This window comes from Peromyscus maniculatus, chromosome 4 (genome assembly GCF_049852395.1).
Source record: "Peromyscus maniculatus bairdii isolate BWxNUB_F1_BW_parent chromosome 4, HU_Pman_BW_mat_3.1, whole genome shotgun sequence".
In the NCBI taxonomy this organism is placed as follows: Eukaryota; Metazoa; Chordata; class Mammalia; order Rodentia; family Cricetidae; genus Peromyscus; species Peromyscus maniculatus.
The window spans coordinates 28336381-28362899 of record NC_134855.1 but is presented as its reverse complement, the minus strand read 5'-3'; the positions used below and the strand labels follow the sequence as shown (position 1 = coordinate 28362899).

Below are 26519 nucleotides of genomic sequence, written 5' to 3'. Positions count from 1 at the left end.
AATGCCAGAGTTACAGCTCAAAGGCACTCAGGGTGGACTTCACTTCCCTGTGACTTAATTAGATGTTATTCATATAAAAAATACCACACATTCTAATTCCTACCCCAGCCATGGTCACTTGGGCCAGAGCCTCCTGCTCTGCTCTGTCTCTAGGTGTTGATTGGAAAACTAAGAACAGTTAATGGGAGAAGAAATTCAAATATGCCAGGCTGTCCTGTCTCTCATCTGTGAAGTTTTTTCTTCTATAGACATAATTCCCCTTCCTAGGACACAGAGACAAAGAGTGTCTCCCATCAGAACTTGCCTTCAATGTTCCAAGACACAGAGGTGAGAGCTGGGAAGCTATCCTCATATTTACTGAAATTCAAATGTCGTTGGAAAAAAATTGGTGCTGGGGAGGGTTGGATTTTGGAAATGAGAAGAGACCATGAGAGAAAAGTATCCCCGTGTTGCTACATTTAGCTTTAACAGGACCTTCAAAGGGATATTCCCACACACTGTTTGGGGTACCAGCTAATTGCAGTCATCACCCTACTCCTCCATCCGTGGCCACTGCTAAAGAAAATGTCCTGCCTCAAGTCCATGCAAGGAAACATGGGTGACCCAAGCTCACATGCCTGTGAGCCATGCTGCTCTGCTCTATGTGACCAGAATTCCTTGGGTCCAGGGAAGCCAAGATCAAGGCTGCATGGGGGCCTGTGTGAAGCTCAGACCTGCAGATGCTCAAATATAAGAAAGCATGAAGCAAATTGTGTAACTGGCAGAAGTACAGAGAGGTCATAAGATGAAGACCTGACTATGGGTATCCAAACGTACAGACATTGTCAAGAAGCCAGTTCCTAGGAGGAAGAAAATGAGAAGACACCAAAATGAGGTATATGTAGATGTAACCAACCATCTTATAAAATAAGAAACACAGAAACAATGTAAAAGAGAAAGCCGAGAGGTCAGAGCTCAGAGCTAAAATCTCACCCTTCCTCCTGCTGTCCCAGCTTCTCGAAAGAGGGCTACTTCCTGTCTGTATGCCTTTTTTATAGTATTATTGTTCTGCTTTCTCATTGGTTGTAAACCCAAACATGTGACGGCCTTGTCAATGTCTGAATGTACAGCCCCCTAGGTCTTAAAGGCATATGTCTCCAATGCTGGCTATATCCCTGAACACACAGAGATCTATGGGATTAAAGGCGTGTGCCACCACCGCCACACTCTTGCTATGGCTCTAATAGCTCTGACCCCCGGACACTTTATTTATTAACATACAATCAAAATCACATTTCAGTACAATTAGAACACCACCACATTTCCCCTTTTCTATTTTAATAAAAAGAAAAAAAAGCAAAAGGTTATAACTAACAAAAGAAAAACTATACAAAAGTACAATAATTATATACAATATATACAAGTAATAAATACCTAAACAAATCAGAGAAAATAATTCCATTATCTATCCTATTTTGGTAATTCCAAGATGTATCTAATGTATTTTCTATCCTAATTAATTTTCAACTATAACTAACTAATCTTCAACCATAACTAACTAATCTTCAACTCCCTCAGAGACCCAAGAAGGGAATAATATTAGCTAACAAAAATAAAAACAGGAAGTGCATGCAAGCAACTTCCAAAAAATTTGTGAGTTGACAGAAACATCCAGCTGCCTGGACAGTCACCTGAGGTTTCTCCGCAGTGTTGGGGCATCATCTTCAGCCTATAGGCTTAGTGTATCTGACAGACTCATTTGTGATGTAGGATGTACACAAGGTCAACAGTTCAACCTCACATTGGGTGAGAGCAGTCCACGTACCAGAAACACCTGAATTCCACTAGTGTCCTGTCATGATTCAGGATTTTAAATTCTGGAAATTGTTGACAGTTTTTTAATTCAGCTGTCCATTCTTCTTGGCTGTGTATATATGGCTTCATCTCAGCATCCCCTTCTTCTCCACATCCCTCTATTAAATGCCAGTCTACTTTCAAGAGGCATGAGCTTTCAGCTGCTGTTCCATTGTACAATAGAAGCCATCGGCCCTCTGCCTGTTAAGCTGCCTTCGAAGAAAAGGGCACCGTACCTTTTCCGGATGCGAAGGCCACTTCAGGGATGGGGCCATATTGTCCTGGCCTCAGAAGATGCCTTTTGATAAAGCCATAACCACACTTGTTTTGGCAAGAATCAGTAGTCCCTTGTTTCGTGTTCTGTCTGTCCATTTTGTCCTGTTGATTCGAGGATACTTTGTTGTCCAGTGGCTAACTTTTGCCAGAATGAAAGTTGACTCCATATGCAGTTTCTTCAATGCCCATATTTTCTCTGAAGTAGATTAGTACTGCCAGGAGCCGACATGTCTCAAAAAAGAAAAAATTTTCTAAGTTATTAAAACATTTTAAATGCCATATTCTGTAGATCTCTGAAGGGTTTGAAGATGACCTGTCTAAAACATCTCTGCTCAATTTTTTAAAACATATCTAATATGACTACAAGTTCTATGGTAATGTCTAACTACTAACTTTCATTTCTTTATATCCTAATAGTTGATAATAATAACATTCAAGGATCAGAAATTTGCATTATATTGTTAAATGAATGGTATAAATACAATTAGAAATATACATATAGCATTTTCTAACAATATCAGTTTCAAATTTGTATACAATATAAAACAATCCAATCCAATGTAAAGTATTTAAAATAGTAATTGTCTTTTTCTTTTCTTTCTTTCTTTCTTTTTTTTAAACAATAACCTTAAATCTAATCTCCTTTGCTTAGCCTTTTTCCTAACCCTTGACAATAACTTGTAACCAACCCCCCTAAATACTGAAAATTATCCCAGACCCAAAACCCATTAAAAAGACCAAAAAACCACCCGCCCCACACCACCTCTTTGGGAATGTGGGCGTCATATTCTTAAAATTGCTTCCTGCTGGGTATGGGCGAAGTTTTCTTTATCCTGAAAGAAAAATTTTAGGTTAATTGTCAAATTCTAGGAGAGGTAACTATATCCTTCATTATCCAGTCTGTGTATAATGCCAAAGTTCAGGGTTTATCTCAAGTCCTTATTCAAGTAGTCTTTGAGACTGGATCATCTCAGCTAGTCATCTCAAAATTGCTCTGAGCACCTTGTAGTTCAAAGCTGATCTATGGATGATGTTTGTCAGCTTAATGATATTATTATTGTCCACGTGGAATTGTTGTTGTTGTGGGGCCCCATCTTCTTTCTGGAGACTTCAGTTGATGTTAGGCCTGGCCGTGATTTCCTGCAGAAAACTGATAAGAGACTCGAACACAAAAACATATATATGCAGCTAGCCTTTTTTCTAGAATTAGTTAGTACTCTATATGACCATTCATATCTTAACAAAGTTTAAAATGTATATATATATATAGTTTAAAATGTATATATATATATATATATATATAAATCTTGTAAATTTTGATATAAAATTTATACTTTGAGAAAAGTTTAAAGAATCAGAATAGAATCAAAGAGTTGAGATTAGTAATAGAATAGTCCCTTAATTAATTTTGCTTTTGTCCTGTACCATAGCAGAAGATGGCTCTTTTATTCTGGCATGATACAGGGAGTTTGCATTTTCCTTTTAACAACATGCTTGAGTTTAAAGAAGGAGAGAGCCATTCTCCAACTCCAAAGTCAGCTTTAAATTTTAATTGAACTGGGACTATTAGAAGACCAATAGTGTTAAATCTTTAGAGAAAATCAGAAACAAACATTTAAGAAGACATAAAATTTTTTAGATAATATATACCCATACACCGTTTCACTCTGTTTCTTGGGATAGATGATTTGTCCCTTTTCTTCAGTTGTCTCATTTGTCCAGTGTTCTTCAAATTCCTTAACCTTCATTCTCCTAAAAGACAAAAACAAAAACCTTTCCCCAAGACTAATTTTGGGGATGTTCCTTTTTGGCAAGTTATTATCTGATTAAATGAAAAGGCATGTGTTACTGGTACAAGTTAGTTTAAATTGGATGTTCATGCTGGTTGATGAACTATCACCTCCTCAATTAAGAGGTCTCTCTTGTTCAAATCGAACCTTTATCAATTTTGATGGTACCCAGAGATTATCTTCTCCTGTAGAAACAAAAGCAAAACCTCGTCCCCAATGTAATACATAGCCTCGTTTCCATTCTGAGGACAGCACATCCTTAAATTATATAGGCTGATTTAATTCTGTAGTTTTTTCTATTATCCAATGTCTCTCTGCAGCTGTTGTTCCTTTCTCATTGGCATTCAGAAAATTCAAAGTTAGAAGAGTATTATGCAGTCTATTTCTGGGGGTTTTTGTTACCCATTTCTGTTTATTTAGCATATCCTTTAGAGTTCTGTTTGATCTTTCTATAACTGCTTGACCTGTAGGATTATGTGGTATGCCTGTAATATGCTTTATATTGTAATAAGCAAAAAACTGTTTCATTTTAACAGAGACATATGATGGAGCATTGTCAGTTTTGATTTGTGCAGGTATACCCATGATGGCCATAACTTCTAGCAAATGAGTGATTACAGAATCAGCTTTTTCAGAACTCAAAGCAGTTGCCCATTGAAATCCTGAATAAGTATCGATAGTGTGGTGTACATATTTCAATTTTCCAAATTCTGCAAAGTGAAACACGTCCATCTGCCAGATTTCATTTCTCTGAGTACCCTTTGGGTTACATCCTGCTGGTAATGGCATTTGATTGTAGAAGGAACAAGTAGGACATTTCTTTACTATTTCTTTGGCTTGTTGCCAGGTTATGGAAAAATCCTTTTTTAAACCTTTACTATTAACGTGATGTTTTTTATGAAATTCTGAGGCCTCCAGCACATTTCCTATCAATAATTTATCAATCTCATCATTGCCTTGTGCTAGAGGGCCTGGCAGACCAGTATGGGATCGAATGTGAGTTATATATAAAGGATGATTCCTTTTCCTGATTGTATCTTGTAATTGAACAAATAGTGAAGTTAATTCTGAAGCATCAGGGATAAATTCTGCAGTCTCAATATGTAACACCACTCTTTCAGCATACTGAGAGTCAGTTACTATGTTGAGAGGTTCTGAAAAATCCATTAATACCAACAGAATAGCATACAATTCTGATTTTTGAACTGAATTATACGGACTTTGAACCACTTTACTTAAATTTTCTGATTTGTAATCTGCCTTTCCTTCTTTGTTGGCATCTGTATAAAATGTACGAACTCCAGATATGGGTTTTTGCCGTACAATTCGAGGCAAGATCCATTCAGCTCTCTTTATAAGATCAATTCTATTGCTTTTGGGATATTTGCTGTTAATTTCTCCCAAAAAATTACTGCAAGCTCTTTGCCAAGGTTCACTTTCTGTCCATAATTTTTCAATGTCCTCCTTAGTTAATGGTACGACAATTTCTGCTGGATCTATGCCTGCTAATTGACAAGTCTCAATTTTCCTTTGTAAATCAAGTCAGAGATTTTTTTTCCACATAAGTTTTTAATTTTTTATTTGGTTTATTTGGTAAAAATATCCATTCCAATATAATATCTTCCCTCTGCATTAATATTCCAGTAGGAGAACGCCTAGAAGGTAAAATAACCAAAATGCAGTCCAGCTTTGGATCAATACGATCCACGTGTCCTTCATGCACTTTCTTTTCTACCAAGGCTAATTCTTTCTCAGCTTCAGGTGATAATTCTCTTGGACTATTTAAGTCCTTGTCACCTTCTAAGGTTTTGAACAAATTAGTCAGTTCATTATTTTTTACCCCAACAATAGTTCGTAGATGAAAAATATCTCCAAATAATCTTTGAAAGTCATTAAGAGTCTGTAGTCTATCTCTCCGAATTTGCACCTTTTGGGGTCTAATTTTTTGTAGCTCTATTTTATATCCTAAATAATTAATAGAATCTCCTCTTTGTATCTTTTCAGGAGCAATTTGTAATCCCCAGCAAGGCAAAATTTTCTTTACTTCTTCAAACATTATTTCTAAAGTATCTGCATTTGAGTCAGCTAGTAAAATATCGTCCATATAATGATAAATTATAGATTTAGGAAATTTTTTATGTATCACTTTCAATGGCTGTTGTACAAAATATTGGCACAGAGTTGGGCTATTCAACATTCCCTGAGGGAGGACCCTTCATTGAAATCTTTTAACCGGTTGAGAATTATTATAAGTAGGCACTGTAAAAGCAAATCTTTCTCTGTCTTTTTCTTGTAAGGGTATTGAAAAAAAAAAAACAGTCTTTTAAATCAATAACTATGAGAGGCCATCCTTTTGGTAACAGAGTAGGCAAAGGCATCCCAGATTGTAGAGAGCCCATTGGCTGAATTACTTTGTTAATTGCTCTAAGGTCTGTTACCATTCTCCATTTACCAGATTTCTTTTTAATAACAAATACAGGAGAATTCCAAGGGCTGGTTGATTCTTCAATATGCTGAGCATTTAACTGTTCTTCTACCAGCTCTTCTAAAGCCTGGAGTTTCTCTGTTGTTAACGGCCATTGTTGGATCCATACAGGCTTGTCTGTTAACCATTTTAAAGGTAGAGCTGTTGGTGTCTTTGGAAGATCATCAGTTATTGTGCCCTGTTCTTGTATAATATGGATGGCTGGTGACCACTCATTAGAACAGTATCTTCTAATATTTCTCTCAGTAACATGTGCTAGTTTATGATTTGTTTCTGAGATTGGAGGGATGTTAATCTGAGTATTCCATTGTTGCAACAAGTCTCGACCCCACAGGTTCATAGTTATGTTAGCCACATATGGTTTTAATTTTCCTCTCTGTCCTTCTGGACCTATACATTCGAGCCATCTTGCACTCTGTTTCACCTGAGATAATGTCCCAATTCCTAACAGTTGAACGTTTACCTCCTGAAGAGGCCAAGTTGGATGCCAAAATTCTGGTGCAATTATGGTAACGTCCGCACCTGTGTCTACCAGACCAGACAACAAAACACCATTTATTTTTATCGTTAATTTTGGTCTTTGTTCATTAATAGAAGTTTGCCAAAAATTTTTCTTTATGTTTTCTCCTGAATTTTCTATTCTCTCTGTTTCATCATCCTGACCAGCATGATTTATTCCAATAGGCATTTGGTTATTTAATCGCTCTCCAGAGCAGGCATTTCTTCTATGGCTGCAGGAAAGGTTTGAACTGGATTTGCACTGGGGGCCTGTGCGAGGCCCCTCTGGGAGTTTCCCAAAGACTGAGGCAAAGGATTACCCTGTCTGTCCTTTGTTGATCTACATTCATTGGTCCAGTGTTTTCCCTTACCACACCTTCTGCATACTCCAGAAGGAAGGGGCATTCTGTTGCCATTGTTCCTTGAAGAAACATTGTTTCTGGGAATGACCTGTCTACAGTCCCTTTTCAAATGTCCTTGCTTTCCACATCCAAAACATCTAACACTCCTCAAACCTTTTGAAATTACTTCTCCTACCCACGTATCATCATGCTCATCAACCTCGACATTAATTGTTTCTCTAATCCAATCTTCCATAGGTGCAGATCTTGCCCTTAATGGCCTGATTATTCTTTTGCATGCTGCATTCGCATTCTCAAAGGCCAAAGATTCAATTATTGCCTTACCAGCTTCTGAATCCGAGACCATTCTCTTTACTACTGAAGCCAGTCTTTGTAAAAAATCTGTAAAAGACTCTTTTGGGCCTTGCATCACCTTTGTAAATGACTCAGATTTTTTTCCTGGTTCCTCAACTCTGTCCCATGCATTCAAGGCTGCTGTTCGACATAAAATTAGGGTTTGGACATCATATAAACATTGTGTTTGTGCTGAAGCATATTGGCCTTCACCAATAAGCTGATCCTGGCAAACTTGTATTCCTTTATCCCTCCATTGTTTTTCTATGTTTTTAGCCTCCTCCTTAAACCAAGTCAGAAATTGAAGTCTCTGGCTGGGTTCCAGAACAGCTTGTGCAAGGTCCCGCCAGTCCTGTGGTACTATCCTATTATATGTTGACCAAGTGTTTAACATTTGCTTTACATATGGGGAATGCATGCCATAAGATACTATTGCCTCCTTAAACCTTTTTAAATCCAACATTTCAATTGGAGCCCAATTATTTTGTGTAGCCATTTGATCAGGCATCTGCTGTACGGTTACAGGATAAATTAAGGGTGACTGTGTGAAAACAGGCTTTCTTTCTGCAACCTTATGATCCCGACTTGAAACAACTTCACTGTTAATTTCTTCTGTCTGAATTTTTACAGGTTTAACAAGTTCTTCTAAAGCTGTTATCCTGGCACTTAAATTGACTATCTTTTTAAATATTAAAATGTGGATTAGCATAGTGATAAGGTGCATAATTCCACCAATACTAATATTATATAGTTGTTCCGTTATCAGACTGCCTAAAATTTCAAACAAAAACCAATTTTCTTCCAATGTACACATAAAACCCATTTGTTTTTTAATGTGGAAAAAATTCTCAGGCCGGGCGGTGGTGGCGCACGCCTTTAATCCCAGCACTCGGGAGGCAGAGCCAGGTGGATCTCTGTGAGTTCGAGGCCAGCCTGGGCTACCAAGTGAGTCCCAGGAAAGGCGCAAAGCTACACAGAGAAACCCTGTCTCGAAAAACAAAAAAAAAAAAAATTCTCTTTTAGATAGTTTCCTTTAAAATATCTGATATGTTATGACTTACCAAATCTGCGTAGAACAGTAGAAATCCGAGGGGATTTTCAAAACAGCCACCTAGTGTCCCAGGTGTAAATCCAGAGAGAGAGAGAGAGAGAGAGAGAGAGAGGGGGGGGGGGGGGAAGAGAGAACGCACAAGAAAGCGTAGCCGGCTAAAGCTTAAATCCAGCCACGTGTTCCCTCTTGTGCCGAATCAAGGCTTGGGTCTGGCTTCCTTAAGCTCCGACCACGTGCGTTGGCTTTACAGGCAGGGCCCTGTTTGGCAGGGCAGGTCTCAGTTGTTTGTAGCACCAGCTTTAAGCAAGCTGCTCACAGACCTAGGCCTGGGCTAGAAGCTGCCACTCGGACTAGGAAGCCGGCAGCTCGGACTAGGAAGCTGGCAGCTCAGACTAGGACTCCGGCTGCTTCCTGCCGCTTCCTGCCGCCGCCTGCCGCCCTTGCGGGAAAGCGGACCTGCCGTCAAGCCAAGCGGTTTTTAATGGATTCTTGTCATGTTGGGCGCCTGATGTAGATGTAACCAACCGTCTTATTAAATAAGAAACACAGAAACAATGTAAAAGAGAAAGCCGAGAGGTCAGAGCTCAGAGCTAAAATCTCACCCTTCCTCCTGCTGTCCCAGCTTCTCGAAAGAGGGCTACTTCCTGTCTGTATGCCTTTTTTATAGTATTATTGTTCTGCTTTCTCATTGGTTGTAAACCCAAACATGTGACGGCTTCATCACTGTCTGAATGTACAGCCCGCTAGGTCTTAAAGGCATATGTCTCCAATGCTGGCTATATCCTTGAACACACAGAGATCTATGGGATTAAAGGCATGTGCCACCACCGCCACACTCTTGCTATGGCTCTAATAGCTCTGACCCCCGGACACTTTATTTATTAACATACAATCAAAATCACATTTCAGTACAATTAGAACACCACCACAGGTATAATTGGAGAGTCATATTTTGTTAGGCTGAGCCCCCAAGCACTCTGCTTTATAAAGTCCCCAAAACCTCATGGGCTGTTTGGTCATCTCTGCAAGACCTAGTTAGACTCATTTCTTCAGGACTGGTTCCTACACAACTCCTTGGCTAACACACATTCATTTAAAAAAAAAAAAAACAAAAAAAAAAAAAACAAAAAAAAAAACTGTGATCTTAGTTTTCTTTCTGCTGCTCTGATAAAGCACTGACCAAAAGCAACTTGGAAATAAAGGGGTTTATTTCACCTTACAGCTTATAGTTTATTACGAAGGGGAAACCAGGGCAAGAACTCAAGGCAGGAACCTGGAGGCAGAAACTAAAGAAGAGGCCATGAAGGAACACTGTTTACTAGTTTATTCTCTAGGCTCACACTCAGCTATCTTTTCTATGTCTCCCAGGACCACCTTCCCAGGAGTGGTACCACCTATCATAATCTGGGCCTGCCCACATCAATCATCAATCAAGAAAATGCTCCTACCAACTTGTTTACAGGCAATCTGATAAAGGCATTTTCTCAATTGAATTTCCATCTTAGATGACTCTAGCTTGTGTCAAATAACCAAACCTAACCAACACAGCCATATAGAAATCTAAGCTGCAAATAAGTGAGGCTGATGTTTCCTGGTGGGTACATTACAGCCTCCTCATGTGACAAACGCCAAGGACAATGTAGGAACAGTTGGGATGGATTCACTTTTAACTGTCAAGTGCAATAGAATTGGTACCCATCAGCATCTTGAGATGCAGGCAAAAGGAGGATAATTAAACCTAGCTTTTCAAATAAGCATCCTTGCAAAGGTTACAAAACACTGCAGTGTTGCCAAAGTTGGTGAAATCAATTTCCATTTTGTGGCAGTGTTTGTCATGCAGAGATTGCTGAAACCAACACAATGAAAAGCATTAATAATTGGTATTAATAGCTTGTATAAATTAATTTGCTTATTTGCCTAAAAGAAAATCAGCCAAACAATTCAGCAAATGGAAGCTATGTACACCAGATAATAAAAATCAGGTACTTCCTAAGGTTTTTTGAACAAAAAATGTGTCATTGGAAATTAAAGAAATGTCAGCAGATACAAACCAAATGAAAGCCCTTTGGTTAGGGAAACAAAGCCAATTTGGTGGTATGAAGAAGGGGCATTGTTGTGACTTTAGGAATGTGGAGAATATAAGCATAGTACAGGAAACTATTGACTTAAAATTGAGGTAATGCATGTTCCTATTTGTTTACTGTACTTTCTATCAAGTAATTAAGAAACGTCACTGATTGGTCCTCCTGCAATGCCACAGAAACAGATGAGGAATAAATAATAAACTTAAGTAGGAAAGCACATGGCAATGAGGCTAAGCCCTTTGTGGAAAGTGTTTCATGGATTCAACTCAATGGGCATTTACAGCGGAGCCACGGTTCACCTGCTGTTAGTCCTACTCCAGAGGGCGGAGGTGGGTGAGGTGGGAGGTGGAGGGGCAGAGCGTTAAAGATTCTCTGCTTTTCATTTATAATCATCCCTGTGCTTGCCCAGGCTGTGCTCAGTTCTTCCAGACTGTAAGATCCGAGGCCTGTTGGCCCCTCTATTCTTCCTCCCTTCCGCCTGCTCATTTTTGTGCTTTTATTAGAGTCTAGAGTCTTTATTTTTCTCCTGATGCTGTGATAAAATGCTCAGATGAAAGCAACTTAAGGGGAAAAGGGTTCATTTGAGTTCACAGTTCAAGGCCCAGTCCATCATGGTGAGGAAGTCAAGGCAGTGGGAGTCTGCTGGTCACATGACGGCCACAAACAGGGAGCAGAGAAGAGTGAATACATGCTGCTGCTAATTAGTTCCCTCTCTCTTTTTGTCCGGGAATGATGGTGCCCACCATGGGCGAGTCTTCCCACATCAACTAAAATAATCACTATAATCCTTCACAGGTATGGCCAGAGGCCCATCTCGAGGTGACTGTAGCTTCATTTTCTTCTCTTGGCTAAGATAAAAGAAGGACATCCTTGAAGGTATGTTCAGATACCTGACGAAGATGCGTTCTCAGTTCATTAATGAATCCTGGTCTGGATTTATTAGATTTAGGATATGTACAAAACATTCAGAAGCCACTCTCTGACTCAGTACTGATTCCATACTAGACTTAGAGTGTTAATTGTCTACTTAACGAGTAACATTATCACAGCCAGTTTCTAGCTGCTCCCAACAAAGCATGAATACATCAGAAGACACAGCAGCATCCCCATACCTTCCATTCAAGAGAGCTGCAAGCAATAAATGCCACTCTCACCAATGGGTGCCCACTCTGGGCCCAGTGTCGAGGAAGGGATGACAGAGTCGTTCAAACAGCGACTTCTTATCAATTCTTGGACCAATGCTGCAACAACTCAAGATCCTCGTTTTGTTGACCTTGACCCTTCTATTCAGAGATTTCAAGAGCAGGCGTCAGGATGCCCTCCACCTGTGATGTTTCCCTATGCAGCTACGCCAGTCTCTTATGACACTTCCCCCTCAAGGCATTGCAGGCTTCTCTGAGCTGGAGAAATAAATGCTCATTAGGATTCTGCATGTGCGTCCTGGGAGCTGCATCCTGCATTCTGTGCTGTCCTTGCGTTGTTAGCGCAAACGCTTATCCACAGCTGACAAGCGACATCAAACTACCATAGGTAATTGCATTTCCAGAGCCAGAGATAATGAAACGGGAAAGGCCTGGCCTTGTCCCTTGCCTCCTCGCTCAGAAAGCAGATAGCAGAATTGTGCTTGCCCTCCCCAACAGTCAGGCAAGAAAGTTTGGTCTCCAACTATTTGACTCTTCCCCTACCTCCCAACCATGAATTCTACAGTTCAAAACATGCTCCTTTACTTCATGATCTTATTTAAGCTTGAACTGTATTTCCACTAAAATTCGCTTTTCACTTCGAAGCTTCACATTAAAAAGAATACACAGACGTGGTGTAGAATGATCCCACCAATCTATTTCATCACTCAAACAACTGCAGGCTGCCTCTGGGTGAAGGTGAAACATTGTTGCAGATATGACCAAAATCTTTCTTGCCTTTCTTCAAATGCCTCAGACTTTAAAACCCAGGTCCGTATAAAAGAACAGGCTCCAAAACAGCTAAGAAAACGTCTTTTCAAAGCAGTGGTGGACATTTGGACTTATGGTTGTGAAAAAAGACCCACTGAACGAATGTGGCTTTACCTAAATTGGGGAAAATACTGTTGTCCCTATCATGTGCCTCTTCACTTAGTTATAGCTTCATTTTCTTCTTCTGGCTAAGATTAAAAAAGGACATCCTTGAGGGCATGTCCAGACAGTTGACAAAGATGCATGCCCAGTCCATTAAGGAATCCTGGTCTGAATTCATTAGTTAAATTAGGGAAGCATACATAACATTCAGGACTCGCTCTGACTACGTATTGACTTCATACTGCATTTAGAAATATGTAGAGAGGACAAATGGGAACTTCTAAGAAGTCAAAGGACATACAAGAGAGGAAAGAAGAAAGGAATCTAGAAGACATGCCTTCCTGTGGATCACAGGAAGCCGTTGGGGGTCCTGCTCACTGGTTGAAAATTAAGGCCAACTAGTCAACAAAAATAGGAAGAAAAAGAACTTAAAGGAAGCCTTTGCTATTAAAGGGCGGGCGCCCACATTTTCTGTCACCCTTCACCTCAGAATGATGGATGGAGCCCACTGTCTTGGAGTACGCTTCTGATTCATTGACTTAGCGTGCATTCAGTAAGGACTCGGGACATGCTGTACATTGAGGAGTGTCTTATCCACTCCTGTGTGGACATGTGCGATCCTGCACTCCAGACCACTGTCGGAGGAAAAGTCCTCTGATGGAGTAATTTAGGAAGTGCTGTATACACCCTCCAACCCCTTGCAGATTTACAACATGCATTGATCAAGGAGTGCTCCAAGGGAACTGCTCTCTGCAGTGAGTGCCTCTGTCCACTCCGCTTTCTGCTGTGTGCTTAGGCAAATCTGTACGGCTTCCTTCCGTAGGCTCTGCTCTCCATCTCTAGCTTCATAGCATCGCCTTAGTCATCTTGACTCCTGCCTCTCCACACAACCTCTCACTGTGGGGGCCAGCAGCAGATGTTCCTGGCTGCCCACCCAGATCTATTTCTTCATGCTTCCTTTCTGGTTTCCTGACTGGTTCAAGTGTCTTCCTTCCACCATGCACCGCATGCTCCTGAGGAGGCACTGACGGCCCCTTGGCTGTAGTTACCTAATGGTGACTACTTCCTGCCTGCTTGTGTTTTACTGGGAACTGGGTGTAGTTTCCCACTTCTTGAAGTGCTTCCAGCAGGTTGCAGGACACTGAGTGGACAGGATGTCATATCTGGGGTATTTACTTACCAAAAGCCATGAAGAACATGAGAGAAAAAAGGAGTTGGCCCCACTGGATCAAGCCCAGAAACTTCCGTTTCTTCTGGATTTCCTGATATCTGAAGCAAGAAATTCATTTGGGCCAACTTGATTGAGGTTCATTTAACTTGTCATTGAAATCATCCAATGGATACAGCCACTTAAATACCACTTAAAGACTGCACTCCTGTCTGGGAACCTTCTGAAACCTTATTGGAATCCGTCTCCCGGAAGTGCTTGCCACATTTTGCCTAGCTTCCTTGAAAAGCATTTACAGTGGATCTGTTTTTTAATCTGCATTCAGCCTCTAAACACAGGTTTACCTTCCCATTTGCTTCATACTGCTTCTTACCACCCCCGTGACTACCAGGGCCCACAGCTGATGGCTAGAGTTATCATCATCTACTTTCCAGAAGGGGCCCCACACTGCCTCCGTAGTGTTATCCCTCCTCCCAGAGGTCTCTGGACCAGTCTCAACACAGCAGCCCTGCCCTGCTGGTGTCTGCCAGGTTCTTCCAAACCTCTTAGCTGGCACTGATTTTCACGAACGACGAAGATCCCTTGTGGAGGTTTAAGTGGTATACGATGTCTTTTGTGCTGGAATTCCACAGCCTATGCAGAGATCCTGTTTCTCTCTGCTCAAATCATGCTTATCTCATCCTTTGTGTCCTCCTGAAGTCAGCTCAGCTTCCAGCCTTAGCAAGCATCTCCTGGACCACAAGCCAGACTATGAAGAAGAGGGCAGAGAAGAGAGTTATAGAGATGAAGAGTGATTGGGAAGTGTGATAGAGATGCTGAACTGTTTCAGATGGACGATCATAGGATCGAACCTAGACATACTCAAATTACAGCAGCCATTTGTTTTCTAGCTTCTTTAACCATGCCCATACATCTATGGTTCCTTCTCTTCTAGCATGATTTGTACCCCGATAGCTAGACAGTCAACAACAAAGAACAAGAAAGAAAATGTCCGGGATCCAAAGGCAGTAATATGTTTCTGTTTGCTAATAATCTACAAGTAACAAACATTTGGCTTAAGCATGAACTCATTTCATACATGCGAAATACATCTTTCCAGTTCCATGACACAGCTTACCCCCCAAGGCCCTGTTAATCAACAGTGGTCAGGCTCTACTCTGTGCTGTGGGGGCTTCCTCCCCTCCCCTTTCTTACGAACTGTGTATGTTTTACCTAGGGACTGAATGATGGAATGTAGACTTCATGGAACACAGTGCTGGCATTTCTGATTGCTAACCTCACTCAGATTTGAATTTAAAGAGTTTAGACAATGTCGGGAAGGGAGGATGATTGCCGAACACCGCCCCCTTTTTTTTTCTTCAAAAATCTGACTGATGGGTTGGAGTTCAAAGTTTATTCTGGAATGCAGTGTGGTGATACTGTGTTCCCCAAATTATTGTGCACCCTAATAAACTCATCTGGGGTCAGAGAACAAACCAGCCACTGGATACAGAGCCTAGAAAATGGTGGCACACACACCTTTAATCCTAGCCTTCTGGAGGCATGGATCTCTGTGAGTTCAAGGACACACTGGAAATAGCCAGGCATGATGACTCATGCCTTGAATCCCAGGAAGTGATGTCAGAAAGCAGAAAGGTATATAAGGTGTGAAGACCAGAAACTAGAAGCTTTTGGCTGGTTAAGCTTCAGGCTTTCGAGAGGCAGTTCAGCTGAGATTCATTCTGGATGAGGACTCAGAGGCATCCAGTCTGAGGAAACAGGATCAGCTGAGGAATTCGCGAGGTGAGGAAGATGTGGCTTGTTCTGCTTCTCTGATCTTCCAGCATTCAGCCCAATACCGGGCTTCAGGTTTGATTTTATTAATAAGACCTTCTAACAATTCGTGCTACAACACAGAGCTGTTTAACACACAACTGGACAGCTTCTTTCTTTAAACACCACTCATATTAATAGCGTACCCTATGATTCCTTTGTAACAGCACATCTACACGCTCCCCTTTCTTCCTGGCTCATTACTCCAGCTGTCACCCAGCATTTTGAAACCAAAATATTACCTAATTTCCTTAATCACCAAAGACAAATCAATCAGAAGTCTTGGATACCAGGTCATTCCATAGCTTTGTAAAATGGAAAAAAAAATCCATGTGATAGACTCCAATGACCCAATTTACTTTTTTAATTCGGAAGAGACCACAGAGTCAGCATCGTAGGCATAGAAGGCTGGGCTGGTGGGGTGACTCATTGGTTAAACTTGATGACATGAGTTCAAAGGAACAAAGGTGAAAGAAAGAACCAACTCCTGCTGCCCTCTGACCACCACACATGCTGTTGAATGTGCATGCATGTGAACACACACACACACACACACACACACACACACACACACACAGATGTTCATTAATCTAGACACCAGAGACAAAATCAGAAAAATATTACAGTCTACTAATGATTATAATTTTACTAGACAATATGTCAATTGCATAGTCAAAAAAATGCTGGGCAGAGGAGGAAACTAGAGAATAAAGAAACACTGAAGATGCTATTTCAATGTCCCAAAGTAAGCCATGTAGAAGTAGACGCTCTGAAGTCACAAATAGTTCAAGGTGCTGAGTGAAAAGAGGGTGAATCTATATCAGGCTTCAAAACTGATGCTTCCAGGTAAGTCCGAGTTTGGGACAGATGTGGTGATATATGGTGTACCCTAATAAAATCTGCCTGAAGACCAGAGAGCAGAACAAGCCACTAGAGGAAAATAGAGGCCAGGCAGTTGTGGCACACACCTTTAATCCTAGTACTGGGAAGCACACACGCCTTTAATCCCAGGAAGTGATGGCTGGGCGGAGAAAGGTATATAAGGTGCGAGGAGACAGGAACTAAAGGCTTTTCGGCAGCAGCGTCCCTTTCAGCTAGAGGCTTTTTTCGGCTGGAGCCTTTCGGGTGAGGACTCAGAGGATTTCAGTCAGAGGACTCATGGAGTTGGTGAGGTGAGACATGGCAGTGGCTTGTTCCTTTGTCTCTCCGATCTTTCAGCATTTACCCCAGTATCTGTCTCTGTTTTTTTTTTCTTCTTTTTATTAAGACCATTTAGGAATTCATGTTACAGACATATAGGAGATAATGTGCTTTCCCACTCCTTGTTCTATGGGGAACTAAAAAGTCTTACTTAAGATGAGACACTCCCAAAGCATCAGGGAGAAGAGACCAGCACAGCCTATGTCTGCCATGAGTCCATAACCAGCATCGGAATGGAACAATGGAACAACAAATCAAAGCAGAGAGGACAGACTCACCAATGCAGAAGTCAAAGATGTATCTGGCAAAGCACTTCCCAGACTCAGTGTCCATCATTCACACCATGAACCCTGCAGAAACACGGTTTCTCTTGGCTCAGTCTTCCTATAGGGTAGGGATCAGAAAGCTTTTCCTATGCAGGAGTCTTGCCAAAGACTGCACTCTCTCTTCAGCACCCAGCTGTCCTGGATTGAAGGCAGACATGGGCATGCAGAAACAAAACTGTGTTCCAATAAAACTTTATTAACAAAATCTAGGTGGTGGAACGGATTGGACCTATAAGCCATGCGACCCTGAGTCACAGATGCGCCCAAGCAAAGACAGTGTTACTACTAAGTTCTAACAAAGCAGCTCATTCTAACAGCCCATGTCTAGTTAGAGGAGAGAAGTTCATTTTTAACACATATAAGAACAGAAGTGGGAGGGTAAGAAATCAGGATCCTAGAAACAGCAAAGAGATGTCCACTTGACATTCTGAAACTGTGCTATAGAAAGGAAAGAGGGAAAAACAAGACCAAACACTTCATTTCATACTAGAGTTCTTCTGCTGGACTTGACATTCAGAGGAGAGCAGGTGAGTGGGCTGGGGGGAAGAACTCTTGTGATTTCCTTGGTAGGCTGCCACTGAGGGTGGACATGATATAGTGACATGCACCCCTCTTGGTCAGGGAGGGTCTCTGACCTTCTCAATGCACTTTTTGTATTTAACCTCCCCAAGGAGTCTCTTCCCTCACCACCACCCCCTTCCAAAGAAAAACAAACAAGCAAAAACTAAGCCACTTTGGCATAAAATTTTATTCTTTCAGACAGCATATATCACTCATGGTGCCTGGAAACACAACTTTAGTGACGTCAATCGGTAAATGTGCTTCATCAGAGGCTTTCACATTGTCAAGAGACACAGAACATGCATCACACTATATAATTCAAAGTTTTCCACCTCACCCCCAACCACCTCATAATTGGCAAACAGATTCATAAATTTCAACTGGAAATTTCCCTCCTACAGCTGCCCTTTCCATTGACAAGGTGGTAAATGGGTACATTGTTTGGATCTTCACTGTTACAAGGTTAAAGTTTTGTCCTCAGCCTGTTGAGGCCATTAAGGAGGGTGGTTGAGACTTTAGGGAGTGGAAACTAGTGGGAGGATTTAGGACATTGGGAACATAACTTTGAAGGGTACAATAAAAACCTACGTGCACGCTTTCTCTCCACTTCCATTTCTTCCTCTCTTTCCTTCCTTCTCCCTTTTAAAAAGAACATTTTACTTATTTTTGTGCATATGGGTGTTTTGCCTACATATATGTCTGTGTACCACATGTATGCAGCACTCATAGAGGCCAGAAGAGGGCCTTGGATCCCCTGGGACTGAAGTTATCAGATATGAACTGCCATGTGAGTGCTGGGAATCAAACCTGTGTCCTCAGGGGATCAATTAGTGCCCTTCACTGCTAAGCCATCTCTCTAGCCCATGCTTCCTCCTTCTCAAGTCTCTGTTATGAGTGAGGAACTATTCACTCTCTAACACAAGCCCCCAAACAGTATGTACTGCAGTCTCCAAACCCGTGAGCCCAAACAAACCATTCATCTTTAGAAATGGATCATCTTAGGTTCTTGTTCCAATAATGGAAAGTTAACACAGTAGAGAAACTGCTGTGGTTAGGATTAAATTTCACAGAGATGCTCTGAGCTAATCACAGAAGCCAGAGAGTCTGATCCAGCAGTCTCTGAGGGAGTCCATGAGGTCAAAAAGTCCTTCCTGATGAAAGTCTGGTCAGGCTGGGGTTTATCAAGCTGCTGTTACCCTCAACAATACTGGTGGATCTTCTGACAGAAGTAACAGAATGCAGCGCCCCTAGACCACGACACTGGAAGTTATGTAGTCCTCTTGGCTCCTACCAAGTCCTCATGCTCAGTGCTGTGACCTCATGCAGGAGCAGTTCAGCAAAGCAAACCTCTGCCTTCTGCTTTGGGGTCCAATGTATGGTCTTTATCAAGTGCAAGATGGGTCTTCGCTCCAAAGTTCGCCAGTCCACTGTCTCTGCCTCGTGCTTTTTAGTGCTGGTCTCAGCCAGTCCTAGGAGCAGTAACATCATAGCAAGGGAAGCATGACGAGCCAAGCCAGCACCGGGAGGTAGGGCGTGGGGACAGTGCTGCCAGACGTCCTCTGCGCGTGCATCACAGCAAAGACTGCATTTGTGTGGTTGGTAGGCAACTCTACATTGCAGATCATTCCTTCGCAGCAAGACCTGCACTCCTGTACAAGGAAGGAAAGGGATGAGCGTGACCAGCAGGAAGGAGGAAGGAACAGAAAAAGACAGAGAGACAGATGCCTGAGTTGCTAGTCCATTGCCTGGGCCTGTGGATACCTTTCCCTGTCATGGGCTGAGCAAAGACCATCCTGAGGGGCTTCATCCCAACTCTTGAGGTTTCTGTGTCAAACCCAAGCATAAGTGAGGTGAAGAAGGGAAGCTAAATTAGACTACCTGAGTTGCCAAATCTTAACAGGTTTATTAGAAAACTGTGAAACCAAAGTAAAAGTTAGCAACTTTCTGGACTTGGTTTTCTTTCTCAGTATTGCTTGTTAGCTAATAATGGTGGCTTGCTATTGTCTGTGACTTAACCCAAGTCCCATTATTACTGCAGTGACAGTTTTTTTTTTATTTTACAACACCATTCAGTTCAACATAATAGCCACAGATTCCCCTGTTCTCCCCCAGCCCACCCCTCATCCCCACCTCCTCCAGATCAAGGTCTCCCCCGAGGACCGGGATCGACCTGGTAGACTCAGTCCAGGCAGGTCCATTCCCCCCCTCCCAGACCGAGCCAAGTGTCCCTGCACAAGTCCCAGGATTCAAACAGCCAACTCATGCAACGAGCCCAGGACCCGGCACCAATGCACAGCTGCCTCCCAAACAGATCAAGCCAAATGACTGTCTCACGCATTCAGGGGGCCTGATCCAGTTGGGGGCCCCTCAGCCTTTGGTTCATAGATCCTGTGCTTCCATTCATTTGGTTATTTGTCCCAGTGCTTTATCCAACCTTGGTTTCAACAATTCTCGCTCATATAAACCCTCTTCTTTCTCATTAATTAGACTCCCAGTGCTCCACCAGGGGCCCAGCCATGGATGTCTGCATTCAGATTCCTCAGTCCTTGGATGGGGTTTATGGCACAACTATCAGGGTGTCTGGCCATCCCATCGCAGTGACAATTTTAAAAAAGTCCTTAAGAGTGTTTTCAAGGGGAGCAATCTCTGATCACAGTAGCAATGCATGCTGGGCCGAAGCCATGGCCTCATGAACTAGCCACTCATACAGCCTTCCAGGCCAATGAGGAAGCAGAAAGGCAGCAACACCCAGCACAGCCATCTTTGGCTGTCCAGCCAGCTATCCGTCAGATCCACCCAGGGGAAAGTTTTGATTCTGCTTTTCAAATCTTGCTATGTAGCCCAGGCAGGCTTCACACTCAGTCCTCCTGACTCTGCCCCCAGAACACTGGGATTGCAGGTGTGAGCCACGGTGCCCAGCCTGGGATACTTTCTTGATGCCCTGGACTTCTATGTGAAGTTCCATTTCAGTCAGTCTAGGATGCCCCCTTCCAGTCTCACCAGGACACCTTGCCCTTGCTGTTCACATGCCCTTTGTGTCATCAGAGCCAACAGCCACTGTATGTCAGGGTCACTGGCTTACATGCTAGACCACATTCTAAAATCTCATGAAACATGTATGTTTAAGTTATTTTTTCCTCCAAAATTTTAGGACCTCTGCATATAAGAGTACATTGTTGTTTGAGATGATAGAATGAGGTATTAAAGGATCAACTGATCCAATATGCATCTAGAATTTATCTTATTTACCTTCTTCTCTTAGACTCTTTCTCCTCTGAGCAGAGATGGAGAGTGAAACAAAGTTTCAGTGGCAAAAGTCACCCTTGTTTTCTCCTTTCTACCACCTAGTTACCCTGGGAAGGGGGTGCGCTGATTTTGCCAGGACCAGAATATGTCATCTGGACTCCAGTACTCTCTGGAGGGTAGGTTGTTCTTGAGCTTCTAGAGCAGGCTTCGAACTATTCATGAAAGTTCTGAAGCCCAGAGCCTAGCTATGGGGCCTGGAAATTATCATTCATTCTTAGGAACATTTCCCTCGGAAGACAGACTATCTTCAAATGTCTGCTCTCTTCACTGACACTATGACGCACCCATTTGTCAGAGTACAAACAAATCCAACACAGTGCTTCTCCTTCTGGGTTCTCCCATGGCGCATAACTTAACCACCATCACCCTGAAACCTGGGGAAGTAACTCCACACACACATGCTCTTTACCGTGTGTTCCGAGTCCCGGCTGTGACGGCAGCCAACAAAATGACATTCATTTTTAGAGGCACACTTTTTAGTGATGGATGTACTTCTTCCGCGGCTGGTGAAGTGGTGAACTGTCAAACAATACTGTGTATCTAGGAAAATTTAACAACAAAACAGCAATTTTATTTTCCACATTGCAAAGGAGACCTACAGACCATCATGCCAGAAATGACTGAAATTCGGGATAATCTTTAGGCTTCCAGGTGAGAAATTTAATAGCAGTGAATGCGAGAGCTTGTAGGTGGTATTTCTGCAAAGACATCAGTTTCTAAAGTACACGTGTGTTTTGAAAATGAATATAAATGGGTATCCAGTCCCTTTGGTATTAGCTGAAGCTGAGAAAAAAATGTGCAGAGTTTTCATCTGTCCTCAGGTCTGCTCACCAAATATCAAGGATTTATGACCCTAGTCTGGCCCTTCTTCCTCTGAAGCATGCATTCTAGAACTCTAGATTAAGACAGAAACTGTGAGCATGAAAACAACACCTCTGAAGACTTGGAGCCTCACTAAGCATTTGTTTCTTACAGGCTAAGTGGTGAACGGGTCTCCAGCTAAACATCAGGTCACCTCCTTCCTCATCTTGCTTATTCATATTCTATGCTTTCCTACATGTTTGACTCTTCTTCATCAATGTATTCCACTTTTCCTATCCCCTTCACTTCCTGTTCCCCGCTCATGCCTGCTCTCTATAGTTAGCTCATTTCTATATCGTTATCCTCACTGCTTTAAACACCCACTTTATGACAGCATTCTTCTAAGAAAGTGGTTCATGGGACATCATAGGATATTCTGTTCTAGTTCTGTGTTTCCCCTATTGCTACCAAGACCATGGAAATCATTGTTAATTTAGTCACCATAAATCCCAGTAGCAACTGACTGGGGAGAAATGGACCAGGATTGAGAGACACAGACAGACTTCTCAGAACTGTTGCAACTAAGTCCTGTTAGCACTTTTGAGATCATTGCAGGGGGTTTTTGTTTTGTTTTGTTTTGTTTTGTTTTTGTTTTTGTTTTTGTTTTTGAGACAGGGTTTCTCTGTGTAGCTTTGGAGCCTGTCCTGGAACTCACTCTGTAGCCCAGGCTGGCCTTGAACTCACAGAGATCTGCCTGCCTCTGCCTCCGAGTGCTGGGATTAAAGGTGTGTGCCACCACTGCCCAGCTAATTGTAGTTTTTAATGAAATGCTAATACATAGCATGGCATTTTGATAACTTTAATAATATATTTACAATGGCAAATATATTCATATTGTAGATTGGCAGTCAGTTACCTTCTAACTTGTGTTCATTCATTCAATCCTTCCTGTAAGCATATGGAAAGCCATAGACCATATTAACATTCTTTTTCATTGTTGTTTTAGACAATATCTCATTATGTAGTTCTAGCTAGTCTAGAGCTCACTACATAGACCAGGCTGACCTAGAACTCACACAGAGATCCTCCTGCCTCTGCCTCCTGAGTGCAGGGTTAAAGGCAGGCACCACCATCTTGCCTACTGCCATACAGGTAGGAGGGTTACACAGGGGTAAGGTAGGATTAACCAAGGCGGGTTTCAAGGATTTGTGCTCTTAATCAGTACACTTGGCTGCTCCCCAAGATACTCGGCATTAAACTAGACAAAAGTAGCTGACTTTTGGAGTCTGAAAGAAAGGGAGCCATTAGATGTTTTGGAGAAGGCATTTAAATGTATAGTCCAAACTCAGAAGAATTGGGAACCAGTGGCTGCTTGTGTTTATCCAGAGCATTGCACGCATCACACACACGAAAGCGTCCTCTAACAAGTCAGCACAAGAGCCAGTGCCAATAAAACAAGAATCACCCATGTTGTCATGTTCTGTTCCAGAGACAGACCACAAGTGGAGCTTTATGGAGATAAAGGAAGTCTGAGATGACAAAGAACAATAGCTCCAGGCCCGCTGGTCGTGGATGAATGGTTGACGATACTTCCTAAATAACAGCAAAGGGAAAAGTCAGACATGACACCTCAGTTACAAGTCCAGATGGTTAATGTCTTTGAGACTTGAATAGCAGATGGTCAAAAACGAGCTCTCATGCTGTGCTGGAATGTGAGGTCATTCCACGCTGGTTCCTGTAAGAGTTGGCTTCTCAGGTGGGCTGTCATTGCTGTTGCTGACACTGATAGGGGATGGGAGACTAAGGTCACCTGTTTTGTTTATCTATCTTTGTTTATGTTGTTCAAAAGAGATATTATTAGGGCTGGAAAGATGGCTCAGCCCTTGTTGCTCTTTGGGAGGAGCTGGGTCAGTTCCCAGTACCCATGTGGAAACTAACAAGCATCCATAACTCCAGCTGCAGGGGCTCCAATGCCTTCTTCTGGTCTCCTTGGATACCAGGCTGCATGTGGAGCACAGATGTACATACAAGCAAAATACTCACACACACATAAAATAAATTAATCTTTAAAAGATATTTAAATAAACAAAAGAGGTGATATTCTAAAACTCGAAGCAGATCAAAGGTTTTGGTTGATAAACAACAAATTGGAACATTGTGCACATAGTAATCATAGACTTTGAAGGAACCATTCAAAGAATAGTTTGACCCATAAAGGGAAGGCCAATGAGCAAGTAAACTTTAAAGCTATTCTAACCCTTCCATTTGGTGTTAAGAGGAAATTTAAAGCAAATTATTAAAGAATGATATAGACTATCTGAAATAAATTAGGAGAGATAGTTATCAACCAACCTTAAAACTAAAACAGTTATAACCAATCTCTTCCTGAGTGGACTGGAAGTCCATTCTACAAGATGGAACTAGTGCCTGGTACTGTGATCTGGGCCCAAATCCCATGGCTAGCTAGGTCCTAAGTCCTAAGAGAGAACCTTTTGCTATTGTTCTGCTAAATGGAGATAGTATTAATTTGCCCTTATCTTTACACCCATAGATTAGCGCATCTCTCAACCCTCATCAAAGAATCTTTTTTTCTGCAGGACAGAGTGATTAATACAGAGACCCACATCTGGTCAATGTGCAGAGGATAAGAATGTGGAATGCTTAGTGCTAAATGGGACAGCTGTATCAGAGCTCCTACTCTCAAGGCTCAAGGATTATCAAGGAAAGAAAGGTAACAAAGATTTTAAGAGCCAAGGTGAGTGGGTCTGCAGTGAAACAGCATTCACCAGACATGAATGACAGGACCATTGCACACATCAACTTACAGAGGCTGTGACTGCATACAGAAGACCTGCCCAATATCAAGTCAAACACGATCCCAGCACCGGCAGGGAAGGGGCTCGTGAAATCCTACTCCAAGCTGAGGCACTACTGGCAATTGATGACTGCTCAGTAGGTCAAGTCAGTTTTCTTTAGTTCATGGCCCCTGAGAGGATACTCATGATCCAATAGATTGTCCATTACCTATCCCCATTAAGTGGACTCATCGAGTTTTGAAAAAGCTCACAAAATTGAGGAGGAATAGTGGTGTGTGTGTATAGGGGAAGGGGATAAGGGAGAAATTGGAGGGGAGTGAAAAGAGAGTGCTTCAATTAAAATGAATTTTATGCATGTAAAAAATCCTAAATAGAAAAAAATCCTTTAAAACAACTAAGGAAAAATTTTGTGGAAACGTGAAAAAATGCACACAATCACACATGTACAAGCATATGATGATTTAAGAGTAGTCACTTTATAGAAATATAAAAGAACCTCAAGAAAAAAATTCTAGTAATTGATTCTTCTAGAAAAGAGATAATGACAAACATTGACCATATGGATGCTATGGTGATTTGAAAAAGTTGCCATGGTCATGGTGTCTCTTCACAGCAATAAAAACCCTAACTAAGACAGAAGTTGGTATCAGGAGTGGAGTGTTGCTGTGATAGGCCTGACCATGCTTTTGTTTGAAGGAATATGGACCTTGAGATTGTAGATTAGAAAAGCAGATGAACATTTTAAGTTCTGCTTAATGGGCCATACTAGTAGGAGCATGGAAGACAGTGGTGATCAGTGTGATTGGATGAACTGTGGGGGTCTAGTTCAAGAGGTTTCAGAGGAGAAGAATTTTAATATATTTCCTAGAGATTGTTCTTGTGGCATTTTAGTGAAGACTGTGACTGCTTTTTGCCCTTGTCTGAAAAGTCTGCCTGAGGCTAAAGTGAAAAGTTTTGGATTAATGTCATTGGCTAATGAAATCTCAAAACAGGCTAGTATAGACTCTATTGTGTGCTTATTAATGTTAACTCTAATGAAGAGTAATAATGAAAAGGAGCAAGCTGAGCAAGGAAAGTATAAAATGTACAATTTGAAGATAAAGAGGACACCAGGAAGTAGAACTGAGTTACGTCCTGTGTTCAAGAAGATAAACAGATTAAGAAATGGAATAAAGGGAGTAGTGACCTCAGGGCAAGATCCCAGCTTATTAGATCCTTCTAATTTGTGAAAAAGAATTAAAGAAAAGCTTAGAACTGGGTGTGATGGTGCACATCTTAAATCCCAGCACTCCAGAGGCGGAGGAGTTTATGGCCAGCCTGGTCTATTGATTCAATTTCAAAACAGCCAAGCTTAGCACTGAAGGAAACCATTGAAAAGAGAAAGCTGGCGAAAGTATAATTGAACAAGGGAGCCATGTTCCAACCCCAGTAAGCAACAAAACTTTGCAGCTTCGCTACATGGTTCTGGCTTTAGAGTCAAGGATAGAAGAAAGGTGTTATGGAACCTTCTTCCGTGACTAAGGAAAGGTACTGAGGCCAGGCATGTGTCAGGGGCATCCCTACAATGGAGGCCTAGAGAGGCCATTGAACGAAGCTGTGAATGTGAAGTCTGGATTTCCTTGGAGACCCCAAGATGTTGGAGATGCCAGAGCCATGGGATACATGCCAAGGAAAGCTGCCGACAGGAAGTGGAACCAGACCAGGTGAAAAAAGTATGTTGCAGTCAACAAAGCTAAAAGGAGTTGGAGATCTGAAGAGCGTTT

At 41.9% G+C, this 26519-nt stretch overlaps 1 protein-coding gene across 6 annotated transcripts in view; it reads right to left on the bottom strand.

Annotated features, from left to right (window-relative positions):
- Positions 1-18002: 18002 nt before the first annotated feature.
- Lypd6b (LY6/PLAUR domain containing 6B) overlaps positions 18003-26519 on the bottom strand; it is a 167851-nt gene continuing 159334 nt past the window's right edge. For 4 of the 6 annotated variants that reach the window (XM_076569435.1, XM_076569434.1, XM_076569436.1 and 1 more), the window contains 2 exons: positions 21549-21679; positions 18003-19482 (listed from right to left, as the gene is read on the bottom strand). In XM_076569435.1, coding sequence (XP_076425550.1) covers positions 19318-19482; positions 21549-21679 — 296 coding nt within the window. In that variant the 3' untranslated portion in view covers positions 18003-19317. The remainder of the gene's footprint in view (positions 19483-21548; positions 21680-26519) is intronic. The other 2 variants (XM_042275273.2, XM_042275275.2) reach the window with 1 other exon arrangement.